Consider the following 14903-nt stretch of genomic DNA (forward strand, 5'->3'; position numbering starts at 1 on the left):
AGCGGGCTCGGGTTTTGTTTGTTCTTTCAGGGGCTCAGGGGAAGAGGAGGCGGGCATCGTGGAGAAGTCCGTGGGGGGCACTGGACTTACGCCGGTAAGATTTACAGATTCTTCATATCGGTATGAAAGACAGAGGGCTTCGATTCGGTGTCATCGAAGAAATGGTGTTGAGAGAAGAAAATGATAAACAAATGTCTCGGCGAACTTGTTTTCTTGGGAATGTTTCAGTCAGAAAACCATGTCCTGTGAACCTTGGCTCAGCTGTGCTGGGCCTCGCTGTTTGCGTTTGGTCCCGAAGCTTTGGACGCGAGGCAACACCACTTTTCCGACTGCAGCGCGCGACATACCTACCCATAACCCAGGTGTTCGTCCGAGACATGCATCTTGTCGCATAAGAAGTCGCAGCTACGCGTGTCTCTGGAGACTACTCTCCGCATTCCAACCACACGGCCTGCGCAATCGAACGGTAGCCATGCTTGGCACCTGCGCAAGCTTGGAGGTTACTGGAGACCTCCAAAACCCCTAATTTCGTCCCAACCACAACAAAGAGAGACCTGCGCTTGCTAGATCAATCATGATAGACTAGTTGGAACACAAGGTGAGGCTTAAAATACTCCCAGTCTGCTTCATCGTTAAAAGGAAATAGCCCCCTGAGCTTATCATGATAAAGCCGTTTTGCGGCGTAAGCCGCTTGACAGCCATCAGGGAGGGATCGTCGCGGGCCGAGATTACACGTACTGGATCTCTGCAAGTAAGCGCAGAGTCTTCCCCCCGAAGACATCGAGAATTCACCAATCAGTAACCCCCCAATTCAGTCTTCAAAACAACCGTCTGAGAGTCCACGTAAGGCCAGACGTTGTTATGATCGACGTTGTTGCTAGTTCACTGCGCCGAGGGTGTGCTTGGTGGGTCGTCGGTGCGTTCTACGCGCGCTAAAACGCAGACCCGCTGTCTGTCCGTGTGTCTCTCGGTCATGGCGCGGACGGTTGCACCTCGTCAATATTGTGACTGCGAACGTCGATTTCGGGGCGTTGCGAGTGAGCATCAATATCCTGGTCGAGCTGCATCGTCAACATGCGATTCGAGTTAAGCGTCAGGTTGTGAACTGGTGCGCGCTGAAGTATCGGGAATGCGATCGAGGCTACATGTTCATCAGAGGTACGGTGATCCTTCACTCAAGCTCACCCATCGTTCATGCGTACTGAGAATTTGAAATTGGCGACGAATCAGAGCATCAGATAACACAAGATGCATTGAAATCCTTCTCTCACCAAGACGGGAGTAAACAAGTTGGTGACCCGGCATAAGATGAACCGACACGGCGCTGATCCGCACGGGGATCCTCTCTGACTTCTATTTTGGGTTTCCCGCGATCTGATCTCCGGGCCAAGGCCGGAGGTGGTCTTTATTCTCGGACTGGGGACTTCATGTCTCTTACTTAGGCAATCCCATTTTTGCCATTGCATTTTCGAAGTCAACAGGTATTCAAAAACCGGAGCTTCTCGTGCCGTTCTCACCACGACAAACAGCTTACAGGCTTTTTACTTCGTTCTTGCCAATATGATCCCATCAACATTCGCTGACCGTGGTGGCCCCACCCGGCCACCCGGGGAGAAGATCAAAGCGTACACTTCCGAACCGAAGCCACAACAACCTGAAAACCTCAATGATAGTATGGGGGCCTTTGGAGACGAGAGATGGCCTCTGTCGAAGGCTAGAAATTTCTTCCAGTTGCTATGATCTGTCTTGTGCCAAGTACAATTCGACACTCTTTAATATAAACCAACTCAAGAGCCGTGAAAAATATTCGTGCCATGACGCAGAGGGCGGAATATGAATTCCTCCCCCGCTCCTTAGTCATCCACTGGTTCAAGTCCATTTGATTGGCCCCGCCCTTGGCTACCAGTCTTTGGGGTGTTATCGTGCAAACAAGAGAAACTGCGAAACTATTACCAAGTGCCAACCGTTGTGCTTCCGACTTTCCACATTGTCCCAAAATCGAAGGTGATCGCGGGCTTTCTCAGAGAAAGGCTGTGTGGATAGGACCCTTGCCATCTTTCTCACTTGCTGGCTTCCCTCCTCCTTCGCTGCTATGCCCCAAGCGCCGTCGGAGCGGGCCGCAAGCCAACCGAAGCGCAGGTACACGTCAAAAGCCTGTGAGGAGTGTCGGCGCCGGAGGGCGAAGGTGGGTGGAATATATTTTCCTTCTGGGGCGATCAGCCCACCACACACCCTTGGGAACCAGCACACTCTATACTCGTATAGTGATACTCGTATCGACAAATGAGTGTTGATCTGGTTGAATATTTGTCATAATACTAACTGAAATGTGCCAATTCTTTTAGTGTGACGGATTACGGCCCATCTGCGGCCGTTGTTCCGAACGTTCCATCAACTGTCTCTACAGAAGTGAAGAGGATGGTCGCAAACCCGCTTCCAAGACATATGTGCAACTTTTGAGAAACCGGATCGACCTGCTGGAAGCCGTGTTACAGTCTCACACCATCGATGTCGAGGCAGCCGTCGCCCAGCTCTCAGCTGCCGGTACAGCACCACAACTACCGTCCATCGCGAGTACGTTAGCAACTGGTAGCGATGCTGGACTCAGCGCCTCGGCTTTTGACGATCTCTGTGCGACCTTTGAAGGAGCTCTTTCTCTGGATGAATCGGTGAACTATGACCAGGATGGAGAGATGCGATATTTCGGTCCAGCGAGCGGTCGCTTGGAGTTCCAGAGTGGTACGTATCGGGTCGTTAGTCTTATCCCCGACCGGGGTGGTGGTCATTGACCAGTCTCTAGGATCTACGCCAGAGTCCGACGATCATGGCAGTCCGTTGACGTCCAAGTACATGGAGACAAATCGATACATCCTTCCTCTGGAGGCAGATGTCTACCCAGAGGATCTCACAACAGAGCTCATAGACCTGTTCTTTGAGTATCAAAATCCCTGGTGTCAAGTCGTCGACGAGAAGCTGTTCAGGGAGAGCATGAAGACGCAAGGCCGCTTCTTCAGCCCATGTTTACTCAACTGTATTCTTGCTCTAGGATCACGCTACTCCGATAGATCGACACTCGCTCCATCCCAGAAGACCAAAATACAGCCGGCAAAATCTTCCTTCAAAAGGCCGAAGTGCTCTTGCATTATGATATGAAACGGCCGACCATCACGACGATCCAGTCAATGTCCCTCCTAGTCGGGGTCTATGTGGTACGCTCCGGAAGATACTGAGGTCACAGCTTCTTATGCTAACTACAAAAAGTCCTACGGATGTGATGCTGCGGGATGGCTTCACCAAGGAATGGCGAATCGACTGGCTCTGGACATGGGACTCAACCTCGATGCATCGTCATTGTCTGGCACGTGCCATATGTCGAACGAAGAGGTGGAGCTGAGACGACAGATTTACTGGGCACTATATTGCGACGACAAACTCGCGGCCATCTACACGGGGCGAGTCTGCAGTCTTTTGGTAAGCTCTTGTCACCGAGTTACATCTGCCAATGGTAAGAAAGGAACCCCTGTACTAACTTACATAGGATGTTCAAGGCGCTGTCCATCTCCCATCGACTTACACACCAGAACAGATGAGAGCAGGGGCAAACAACTCATACGACATAAGTCGATGCAACAAACAGGTCCTCGTACATCGCGGTCTAATAGGTCTCTGTCGAATCCTCGAAAACATTCTCCTGGCTCTGTACGTCACGCACCCAACTATCCCACAAATCTCCCCCGTTTTCTAAACAGTGCTGATAAAAAGTTCCTCAGATACGCCCCGAAACCACTCTACAAAGGCCCTCAAAGGATATCCTTCCTCCAGTCCTGCACCCTCGAGCTCAAAACCTGGTTCTACGAACTCCCCGCCGACCTTCGCATCGACAAACACAACGACCTCCCGCAAGTCTACACCCTCCACATGGTCTACCACACCTGCTGCATCCTCCTCTTCAAACCCTTCCTCCTCAAATCCAAAGACACCCCCGCCGCCCTCAAAACCGACATGGCGAAACGCGCAGAGGTCCTCTGCATCGAGTCGGCGAAACGCATCTGCCACGCGGGGAAGAAATACCGCCAGGTCTACGGCTCGTTCCGGCGCAGCCCCATCTCCGCTACGCACTGCACGCTTACCGCGGCGCTGGTGCTGATCCAGTACGCGAGCCCTGATCCGGAGTTTGCGAATACGGGGAGGCCGTGTTGTACCGTCTACATCGAAGCATGCCTCGAAGTCCTAGCGGAGCTAGGCATCTCCTGGCGTCCCGCCGCGAAAATGCGGTGCGATCTCATCAAATACCTGTATCAAAAGTACCCGGAGCGGATACCAAACTCCATCCTGCAGCAGCAAGGCGCCCGCAGGGATCCGGACCGGGATCCAACGGCGTCGGTGGTGGTTGAAAGAGACGTGGACGGCGCGTCAGTGCCGAGTTCTACGCAGCCGCAGCAGACGCTGGAGCAGAATCTGTGTCCCCTGATGAACATGATTGACCAGGATTTCGCGTGGGATGCATCCAGCGCGGCTGATCAGGCGCTCCAGGGGGCGTTGCTGAGTAACGGCGGGTCGGAGTCGGCTTTCAATACGCAATTTGCGCTAGCGGATTCTATTAGCGAGCTTGGGCAGCAGAACGGGCTGAGTTTCATGGACGATAGCTTTTGGGCGGGGATGAATCTTGATGTAAATTTTGAAGCCCAAAACCCATGACGGGGATTACTGTGGGTGTTTTACCTAGATAAGCGTATGGTTTTGATACTATTATATACCTTGCTAGATATTATATCCTTACTTTCGGAGGCTTAAATCCAGAATGGAAAGCAACTTGAAGGATCTTACGTTGATATCGCTATCATCGTTGTGGGGTATTGGTTTGAAAACACACCGTTGATAAAGAACAACTGGGCTTTCCAGATGCTTTGTTTCTCAGCGGAACTGGTACGTCATTCAAGTGAATAATTCAAAACTCTGGACTTGTGAGTTGCAGTTAGAGGCAAGTTCAAATGTCTTATCATTTCTTGATTCTCCCGTCAATTACCGAATTGCGAAAGTACATTCAAGTGCGTTGTAGTTGAGATAAAGACGAATAAGGCCCAAGGGGTTAGTCAGATCATTTCCCGATACTCCATTTGATCAAGCAACTTCGACCCAGACGCAAACTGGAGAAAATATGGAACTATTTCTATTGTTACCAGTCCGTGATTGAGAGGATATATTCAACTATGGTTCGTCCGAGTAATACCGTCAGCCACAGGAATACACGGACATTCTCTAGCGGGGGACAAGGTTGTGAACTCAATAATAGATACATCACCTATAATTATCTTAGGACGATGCCATAAACAAATCAACGTTATCAACCTACGCTGTATCTTCTTGGCTTACCTACCGTATATAGGCTGCTATTGTAGAGTTGCTTGTCATACCTGTACATTACTATCATAACTCTTGTATTGATTGTAACTCGACGCATCGTCTCAAAAGAAACTTCTCTTGACACAATACATATAATGGTGTCCATACTTTCTTCGGAAATCATGAAACCCGACGCTGCCCGCGTCCCTTCCTCAAAGTGAATCCTCGCCCGCTACGGCAGGCTAAGTCGCATCCAGGCTTTTTTACCCCGCAAAGCTTGATTCACCTGAGGTAAGTAAGTAGTTCACAGATGAAACGGACCGAAATCCTTTGTGGACTTGAGCGCGTTCCCGTTCATGCCTTGTGAGAAACCTTTTCTGCAGGGCATATCTATTCTCCCTTATACACGAACACGAATATTACTGTTTGTCAAAGCTCCCGAAAGTCTCAGCTACGGCGATGAGTAGCTCGGCACCCAGTGTCAGATTAACCAAACAACATTCACCATGTCTCACATTCACATCAAATATGGATAATTAAAATCATGGGTATGAATGAATCTCTTTACATACAACACTCCTTTGAGCATTACGTGAACCAAACATTAAGCCAACGCGTATAAGCGCCTGCAAGTGAACCCCATCAATCCAATATCCATCGACAGTAAGAACGATACCCTTCCAACCATGATTGGTGAAGACCCAAGGAACTTTTCCAAACCCCAAGGCTACCCTGATAGGTAGATGCAATGCGTCCCGCTCTCCTTCTTGTGCTGAAGACCGGGTCCATTTCGACCCCCAATGACACAGTGATCGCGACCACCTAGGAACTTTACAAGCCGTTGCTAGGTCCCGCACCTCCGATATGTCCGTGGTCTCCGTCGTGACTGCCGACAGGGCGGTTCTTGGGCGCACCAGGCTCGCGAATGTGAAGTCCCAGAGCGGTGGGATCAATGTTCCTGTGTCCCCAAAGCAGGAGGAAACCGAAACCAGGCTTCGCAAGAACGTCCAGGATACCATAGAAGACAGCCTCAGAGTCGGGATGGATCAGGTTACCTCCCTCGGCAACGCCCCACGCGATGGGGTACAAGAACCACAAAAAGATGGTAAGAACACCGCAGTTGCGAAACGTGGAGCTGACCTGTCCACCGAGTGCGCCAGCGTGCTTTCGTCCGTCAACCACGAGGGCGTAGACGACATAGAAGAAGGCAAACATGCCAAACACCCAGTAACCCCACTTGTAGCTCGTGCTTGTGAGGGCACCGACTAGGCCCGTAACAATCATGATCTCATCCGCAAGGAGGGCAATCATGATGCTAGGCCAGGGCATGCCGGCGGTGAGAAGCAAGTCCAGAAGCAGCAGCGGCGTGGTGATGAACCAATCGATGTACCGCACATAGTAAATCTCGCGTGTGCCGGCGCCGCCAACCTGGCTGTTGTCGCGGGGGAACTCAACCTGGATGGGCACCTGGCCCAGCCCGGCGCCCATGGAGAAGTATGCTATGCAAGCAACGAAAGTAATGGTGGCGGTGATGTAATGGAAGATGCGGTGCGTCTCTCGCTTGGCGAAACCCATTCCCAGGAAAACAAGAGTGGAAAACGCCATGATAGCACAGATGGCAAAATACCAGTCCGAAGCCCGGGCAGAGATGCCCAGGTCGGCTCGCTGGCCAACGCGGGAGTTGGTGTTGAGAGCGTCGTTCGCCATTGTAAGTGTACTTCGCAATTCGACTTCCTGTGGCGATTGAAACTGGTGAGAAGCTTTGAGCGAGACGCTGCTGGTTTTGTATGCCTAGGTTTTGGCAGTAGATGTAAAGTTGCTGTTCTCTGCTACTCCTGCACTACATTTGGGGGGGTTCTACTTACCATATATCTTCATCTGTTGTCCTCGGCCAACATCAGATTTAGGCCCGAGCTAACACGATCCCAAAAGCCCCTGCCGGTTGATCCGCATCTAGCCATGTCGGATGACTTCACCCAGGTAAAGAGGGGACAAGTAGTATTGAGATTTCCATGAGCTCTGGATGACGTTTAGACTCGAAACACCAACCTACCGCAACCTGCAGACGATAGGCTAGTTGTCGACGCGAGGACACCATCGCGATGGAGGAGTAGCTTCGCCGTAGCCTAAACAGCGCGACACCCTCGCAGGTGAGACTAGGCTAGCACCGGCCATTGGGCCAAGACGGGCGCTATGGCATTCCAAGCTCGAGCCGTCCCTGTCAACCGTGTCAACCGTCCAGAAACGACTGCAACGCAAAGGGGTTCTGTCACTCGTCCTTCAGCCTGGAAGCGGGGTCAGGCGAATAAGATCAAATGAGTTGTGAACTTTCTCCCCGCGCAAATCCTTGACGAGTCCATGACGGCAAGAGGCCGTAACCCTGGTTGTCAGGCTGGAGGCGGAGAATTTCTCCGCGCCAGAACGAAAACGACCCATTTTCAAAGTAATTCAATCAGTGCAACTAGGGAATGATTTGAAAATAGTTTTTCGAAGTAGGGCGACTGTGACAAATTTCCGACGTAGGCATGTAAGGCGGTTGGCGCAACAAGAAAGGATTCGAGGTCGATGAAGTCACCACTTTTGCCGGCTTCTAGACCGGAAGCTGCCGAGTGGTATTCCCGGCCCCACTAAGCCGGAGCTAGCGCCGGCAAGTGATTTGATGTCTGCAGCGCAAAGCCCGAAAGACTTGGCAGCAGACAGAACAGCAGGTCTAGCCCGTCCAGCTTGCCTTCAACCTAATACTCCAACGGCTGGCAAGGCATCACTAGCTTTCTTCTAGAGCCCGCCGTAGGCAAGAAAACAAATTCGGCTTCTGCTTGGTTTGCCGATCGCCAAGCTGTGTGCGCGATCTGTCTCATGTCCACGATTTCTGCCACCCTTGTGTCAAAACAGGTCTGGTGACCATGCGCTGCACAGTCGTGGTTCGCACTAAGTTGCAGATCTCTCCGAGCCGAACTTACAGGCGAAGTCTCTTTGGCGAGTTGGCGGCCGCAGTGTGTTGTGTAGGCATTGGCAAATCGCATTCCGTTGAGTGATTGCCATAGCTGTAGCTAAGCTTGAGTAGAAGGTAGGCAAGCTTGCGGCATGTCTCCACGCGTCCAAACTTACCCGGGTCATAATTGTTTGCGTAGCCGACCTGGACCGCGCACTAGAGTCTAGGAGGGAGACAGGCGTCCTGAGCACTTCCGAGCTTCCGAGTCTCTCTTCGTCTGATGTCATCATTAACCCATAGTTGATTAATGGGCAGTCTGTCGGCAGTTCGAGCACGGATGGGGACAGCAGTCCAATGTTCGAGCGTAACCAGGAAATCATCCCGGCCAACGTCGGGCCAGGCGATACAACCCACCTTCAACTGTGCCTTGAATTCTGAAGTTCGATCAGCCGTCCCTAAACTCTGGGCAGCTTCGCAAAAGATAATTCGGACCTGCCGCCTGAGTCCACTGGTCAATATCGACAGCCTGATCTCACCCTTCAACGCTGAGGTTGAGGCCACATGTTGTTGAGAAACAATACCTCACGTACCTTAACTAGGCAACGTCTGCTCCACATGCGAAGATGAAAGACGAATGCCAGGCAAGCGAGGATGCTCGCCATCCGTGAGTTCACTTGTCTTGCTCGTTTTGCTCATGTATGATCTCTGACCGCTTCCGCATATAGGTACCTATCAGGGAACTTTGCACCGATTCAATCCTGTCTCCCCTTGACTCCCTGCACTCACGAAGGCACGATACCTTCTGATCTTGCAGGAGGCCAATATGTCCGCAACGGCGGCAACCCGGTGACGAATGATGACGCGAGCCGCGCGGCGCACTGGTTCGACGGGGACGGTATGTTGAGTGGTGTTCTGTTCCGCCGTGCAGGCGAAAAGAACACCTTGATTCAGCCAGAATTCGTGAATCAATACCTCTTGACCGACGTCTACTGCCACGCAAAGACCAATAGATATCTGCGCCGACCAGTCGTGCCAAGTATTGCGACGCTGGTAGATCCGGCCGTGAGCATGTTTCGCATCATCTTCGAGGTTTTCCGAACTGTGTTCCTAGTCTTCCTCTCGCGACTCCCATGGTATGGTCGCCCCATCAAGAAAATCAGCGTTGCCAACACTAGTGTTCTATTTCACAATGGAAGAGCGTTGGCAACGTGCGAAAGCGGCCCCCCTCTCAGATTCGCGTTGCCGAGTTTGGAGACTATTGGTTGGTTCAATGGAAGAACTGCTGAAAACGAGCCGCTGCAAAGCATTGAGAGCGGTTTTGGGGGTACAGGCATCGTATCCTTCATGAGAGAATGGACCACGGCTCATCCGCGAGTTGACCCGGTGACGAAGGAGCTCATTACGTTCCACGCGACATTTGTCCAGCCATTTGTGCGTTACTCCGTGGTGCCACCAACGACAAAGTCTGGGACAGGCCGCTCTCCGGTGTTCGACCTGCCGGTTCCGGGAGTGGAGTCGCCGAAGATGATGCACGACTTCGGGGTATCAAGGCACCACACCATCATCATGGACCTACCGCTGTCGCTGGACACCATGAACCTGATTCGCGGAGTTCCGAGCTTGTCGTACGATTCGGCCGGGAAGTCACGCTTCGGAGTCTTTCCACGACACCAGCCGAAGGCCGTTCAATGGTTCGAGACCAACCCTTGCACCATCTTCCACACCGCCAACTGCTGGGACTCGGTTTCACCGCAGACAGACATCAATGGTCCTCGTGTGTCGGTCAATCTTGTGGCCTGCCGACTCACTTCCGCGTCCATGGTGTTCAGCGCCGGCAATCTTCCTACGCCAGAGGTTAAGCCAGTGCCTCCCGAGTACGCTGAGGAGGAGCAGTGCCGGTTGTACTACTACAGCTTCCCACTGTCGGATATCGCCGGGATCCAGTATAACATCAGGCACCAGTGGGCTTTGTCGGCCATTTCCTTGGAGTTTCCGTCTGTCGCACCGGCGTACTCGATGCAAGAAGCTCGATACGTTTATGGATGCTCGACTGGCGAGGCATCTTATACAGTCGCCCTTGGCAAAGCTGCAAAGATCGACCACTTGGCCAAGTTCGACGTTCGGACGCTGATAGCACGAGGCATCGCACATCCACCGCAGCCTGTCAAAGGCTGCGTCGATACGCGGAGCATATCTCAGGTCATGGAGAGCCGGGACCCCCAGGACCCTATCAAGCTCTTCCGAATGCCCGTCGGGTGGTATGCGCAAGAGCCACGCTTTGTGCCTCGCCGTAAACCGGACTCCGAGGACGACGGATGGTTATTAACATATGTTTTCAACGAAGCTCAGCTTGACGACCAAGGCGAATGTGTGCCCGATGCTGCGAGTGAGTTGTGGATAATCGACGCGAAAGAAATGAAGAAGGTCGTGGCCCGAATCAGACTGCCGCAGCGCGTACCGTATGGATTGCATGGTACCTGGTTCAGCGAACAGGAGATTGACGAGCAGAAGCCATTTGAGAGAGTAAGGACTTTGGCTTCATAATAATTCAGCATAGGAAAGCTTTTTTTTGAGGGCGATTGAAGGGATACTGGGCCTGTCTAATTAGTGAGTGGAAAGTTTCTTCATGATACCAAGTGATTTCTAGCAAACAGAGAAGGACTGGTGTGCATGTGTAGATAATACGACACCTGGACCAAATTCATGACAAGTAATCTGAATGTGAGCAGTAGGTTGGACTTCAAAGGCCCGGATTTTGCAGTCATCGTTCGGCGTCCCGTCTTCTTCGTATACGTGTCGTGAACCGGGGTGAATCTTTATCTCTTTCATCAAATCGCGTCAAGAAACGCGCTGTGCTTCGGAGTGGCCTTCACATCAGGTCCAACGGCCGAATGCTTCTTCCATGTTGGACGTGACATCCGATTCCTTGTCCGCGACTGGCCACATCAACAACGGCCTAGGGGCAGATTCCACTCGTAGGCTAAGTCGTAGTTAGCAGATGCAAAGTCAGCAAGATTCAGGTTGCCTTACCCACCAGCCAGTCGCTCGCTAGTCACACCGACGCTGTGTGCCCACCTGGCACCATGGCCTTACGGCACAACCGCCCCGAACGGAAACCTGCGTCGGCGGCACTGAGGTGGCAGCCTTTGGGGCTGTTGGAGGCTGGACCTTGCTCCTCAACGCTTCCCGCGGTGCGCTTTGGGGCCGCATAGCACCTTGCGCTCCATGCCACAGATTCGCTGCCCAGTGCCCCGGAACCCGCCCCCCTTCGCTTCTCCTCCCTGGCCCCGGGGTGTAAACCCCCCTCATCAAGAGCATGTTGAGGCTCACGGGCGGAAAAGCGTCAATCTCAACGACATCCGTTTCTGTAGCCGCCAACGACTATTTTCGCTACGATAACTCCCGGCGATATTTCTTGGGTTTGGGGATAATCTGTCGATGCCCAGACATGTCGTGAGCGCCGAGAAATGACCCCGCAGGGCAGTGCTGAAAGGCGTCGACGGTCAGTCAAGGGATGGCAAGTGTTCGGCGTCTAAATTTCATCTTTTGGGCTCCGAGATTGTGAGTAAGACCAACTTCCAAGACCATCCCGAGCCATCGTGTGTGATATGGCGCGCCGTAGACATTGCTCCCCCGCGTCTTCCTGGGCGAGATCCTTTCTACCCCTCTTCTTCCCCCAGGTTCCCCGGCATTTGGATGGGCCCATGGTTCGTGTCGGTGCAGCGTATGCGGTCCCATCTGCCTTTTAGGACCTCCAGAGATGTTTCCATTCCCAAGTTTCCGAGACTTTCAGTGAGGGTTGGCCAAGGGTCGGCAGCATGGAGGGCCCCCACACTTGCATCTGGCGGCAGACAGATCTAAGGTCCGTACCGGGGGACAGGGCCGTCGGATTGGTGCAAAAGTTTGGGGCAAGTTAAGCTTAGCAAATGCCAAACGGGGCTGCTGCAAGGTGTGGTTGTAACTTGTCCACAGTGATGGGCTAGAGCGAACTGGCCGATACGTGGCAGCAATTGCCGGGCGTTTGCGAACAGTGTCCCAGGCATGGCGTGTACATTGCTCAAACTTGGCCGTCCTCCGTTCCTTGATAGATGGATAGTTTTCGTGGAGCTGAGTGGCTGCTCATGCTGTCATGTGAACTTGGAAGTGTAAGAGGATTGAGGATTGCTATGCAGGCTCGTCTCGGCGTAGCACATTAGCCAAGAAGAGGTCCACTGCGCCGACAACGTCTGAGCTGCTGGCGTCGGTTGGTGCCGTCGAGATTCCAGAAGAGAATCCGTATCTCGATGCACATTTGGGCAATTGGACTCAAGCAAGCATAGGCTCCCCGGCTCTGATAGCCACACCGAAATGGAGAGAAATGCATATTTCTTGGCGTTTAGCATTCAGCGTTTGAAGTTCGAGAGGACAAGTCGACGCGAGAGTGGTCCCACACGTGACATTGCAGACCACGTACGCGCCTCTAGAGTTTGGAACTGTGTGTACGCCGTACAGAGTATTGTGTACTGTGTAAGTCTGCACAGAAGTCGGGAGAAGAAGAAATGACTGATTCTAGCGGTGTTGGAAACGCAAGGTCAGCAATCAATCCTGCCGGCCTACGAAGTATCCGTCTACTTGTTCCAAATGCCAGGTCCCTGAGGTTGGGGCATGGTGTGTGTCGGGATAAGGCTTGCCATGCTCTGCTTACCTACCACTTTGGGAGGAGAAGTGGATGTGGGATTGCGCGATTGGTCATCGGGTTCGATAGGCCTCGGAAAGACCACGCAGCGCCAGTCATTGAGAAAGTCAATCCAACCAGCATCTGGGTCTGGTCCCTCCATGGCACTGACCCGCAGAAACCGTGGGCATCTGGGTGTCGTTTGGAGTTTTTGGCATGGCCCCGTCTTTGTTGAAACAACCCAGATAGAAGACGTAGACAATCAAACAGCTTGAGTTGATGAAAGCGCAGTGAAGCAAAGTGAGGCGAAAGCTGCGAGGTTAGTGTATCTGTAAAAGTCGGAGGTGGAAAGCAAGGCACGTGGACTGGACTTCTTGGTATGATGTAAGGTACCTTAGGTACTCCGTAAATATTGGTGTCTATCAGAGGATACGATGAGGAAAGGTGAAGCTTGGCGGAACATGCTGCGAGTCTGCGACTGCGACAGCGACAGCGAGTGACCGTCGCAAGGTTTCGCAAGGTTTGCAAGGGTAGCCCTTCGTCTGTCCATTGATGTCTGGTCTGGTGGGGGAGCAACGAATGTCATCTGATGTCGCTTTGAACAAGGCACATTCAGGGGGCCCAATGAAGCGCGTAAAGGAGGTGAAGGGGGAAATAAGTGCATGATTCGGATAGAGGGAAGAATATCCGCAGATAAGCGCACAAAAGTGTTGGATGAGAAGGATCAACTGCCAACGAGACATTCAATTGGCAAGATGCAGTTCAAGTTGCAAGTTGCAAGGCACTGCTTCCTTCCTTCTTCTCGAACGGAATCAGAGTGGTGGGGCTGGTGGCACTAGCGCAGCTTGCCAAGAGCCGCGTGCCACCAGACCAATTGAATGGCTCAAATCTACAGGGATTGTATTGGGAGTGATCACAGCCATGGAAAGCAACGGTGGGACACAGATGAACCGTATCATTGCGTGCTTGAGTCCAAGGCCAGGTGCTCCGTACCTGAGCAGAAGCGTTTACCTTAGGCACCTTAGCCTACAACTGACAAGATTGACAGGCAGAGACTCTTGAGCCTGGACTGATAGTCTGGACGACCAAGACTTAGATGGCTCTTGGCCTTGGACATAGTGAACAAACACAAGCAGACGGTTTGGATGAAGGGTTTGCACAGCCACGCTGGTCACGGTGGCCGCCCCTATCAGCAATCAGCTGGCCAGAAACGGCCCCGACACCCCAGCCACTTGCCGGAGCCATGATTGGACGGCGGGTTCCCTCCTTCCCTGATGACGACGACCAGCCCGCGCTGGGCGGACATCGGTGCTCCTTGGCGGCGCCGCTGCGTTGCTTCTCCACCCCGGCCCTGCGCATTCCCATCATCAGCACCGTTTCTCGCCTTGCCTTGAGAGTACCTACCTTAGGTACACTGCGGATACGGAGTGCGCATTCAAGATTTCCTCATGATTGCGCATTGCCTGACCTGACGCTACAGCGGACCTTGTACGGAGTAGCGATTGCCACTATGCTTGTAGGGGCTGTGACAGCGATGCGTCACACACAATATCGCTGCGGATTGCGCAGTCGTTCAGCCATTGTTAGTAGTCGGACCAGTGGGCTGGATTGCACCGTTTCCACAGTTTCGCCGGCACGAGACCGCTGGAGTACACGGCGGCGCTGACGGCGACACGACTGACTGGGGGAGGCTCGTCTTGGCAACTGCTCACTTGTCGTTGTTTCCGCCGCTTCGAGTCTTAGTGCTTTCCCATTCTTGTTCAATTTGGCCTAACAGTCCCGTCAGTCTGGCAGCCGGTTTCTTGTGGTGGCACTTGCCTGGGCAGTCGCCAATAATCTGGAGAGTATCTGTACGTAAGTAAGTACCTTGAGAAAATGGAAATGGAACGGGAAGGAAATAGAGCAACGAACAGCGTGCCTTCCCGTTGCTTGCACCTGCATCGCAGCCATGGAAGGCAAGAGTATCCGTAAAAG

General features: G+C 52.7%; 5 protein-coding genes across 5 annotated transcripts; 3 read left to right on the plus strand and 2 right to left on the minus strand.

Annotated features, from left to right (window-relative positions):
* The first annotated feature begins 1988 nt into the window (after positions 1-1988).
* On the plus strand, positions 1989-3370 carry BDP55DRAFT_326825 (uncharacterized protein). Its single transcript, XM_060566818.1, has 3 exons — positions 1989-2185; positions 2346-2739; positions 2801-3370. Exons 1-3 carry the CDS (start codon positions 2093-2095, stop codon positions 3151-3153), a joined length of 840 nt encoding a protein of 279 aa, XP_060424757.1. The 5' UTR covers positions 1989-2092; the 3' UTR covers positions 3154-3370.
* A 306-nt stretch (positions 3371-3676) lies between these two features.
* BDP55DRAFT_677951 (uncharacterized protein) lies at positions 3677-4969 on the plus strand. The gene has a single exon (XM_060575946.1). It carries the CDS (start codon positions 3919-3921, stop codon positions 4696-4698), a length of 780 nt encoding a protein of 259 aa, XP_060424758.1. The 5' UTR covers positions 3677-3918; the 3' UTR covers positions 4699-4969.
* Positions 4970-6174: 1205 nt separating this feature from the next.
* Positions 6175-7050, minus strand: BDP55DRAFT_561844 (FDD123 protein; the record flags this gene model as incomplete). The annotated part of the gene is made up of 1 exon (XM_060570106.1): positions 6175-7050. One exon carries the CDS (start codon positions 7048-7050, stop codon positions 6175-6177), a length of 876 nt encoding a protein of 291 aa, XP_060424759.1.
* Positions 7051-8898: 1848 nt separating this feature from the next.
* On the plus strand, positions 8899-10819 carry BDP55DRAFT_697330 (retinal pigment epithelial membrane protein; the record flags this gene model as incomplete). The annotated part of the gene is made up of 2 exons (XM_060577671.1): positions 8899-8939; positions 9001-10819. 2 exons carry the CDS (start codon positions 8899-8901, stop codon positions 10817-10819), a joined length of 1860 nt encoding a protein of 619 aa, XP_060424760.1.
* Positions 10820-12966: 2147 nt separating this feature from the next.
* On the minus strand, positions 12967-13688 carry BDP55DRAFT_677957 (uncharacterized protein). Its single transcript, XM_060575947.1, has one exon. The coding sequence runs from the start codon at positions 13670-13672 to the stop codon at positions 13352-13354; it is 321 nt and encodes a 106-aa protein (XP_060424761.1). The 5' UTR covers positions 13673-13688; the 3' UTR covers positions 12967-13351.
* Positions 13689-14903: the final 1215 nt, after the last annotated feature.

Source organism: Colletotrichum godetiae, assembly GCF_030913485.1.
Source record: "Colletotrichum godetiae strain CBS 193.32 chromosome Unknown BDP55scaffold_54, whole genome shotgun sequence".
In the NCBI taxonomy this organism is placed as follows: Eukaryota; Fungi; Ascomycota; class Sordariomycetes; order Glomerellales; family Glomerellaceae; genus Colletotrichum; species Colletotrichum godetiae.

Coding starts and splice junctions, on each gene's coding strand:
- BDP55DRAFT_326825 (XM_060566818.1), top strand. CDS start 2,093: ATGCCCCAAGCGCCGTCGGAGCGGGCCGCAAGCCAACCGAAGCGCAGG. Junction 2,186..2,345: donor GTCGGCGCCGGAGGGCGAAG/GTGGGTGGAATA, acceptor CAATTCTTTTAG/TGTGACGGATTACGGCCCAT. Junction 2,740..2,800: donor TCGCTTGGAGTTCCAGAGTG/GTACGTATCGGG, acceptor ACCAGTCTCTAG/GATCTACGCCAGAGTCCGAC.
- BDP55DRAFT_677951 (XM_060575946.1), top strand. CDS start 3,919: ATGGTCTACCACACCTGCTGCATCCTCCTCTTCAAACCCTTCCTCCTC.
- BDP55DRAFT_677957 (XM_060575947.1), bottom strand. CDS start 13,672: ATGTCTCGTTGGCAGTTGATCCTTCTCATCCAACACTTTTGTGCGCTT.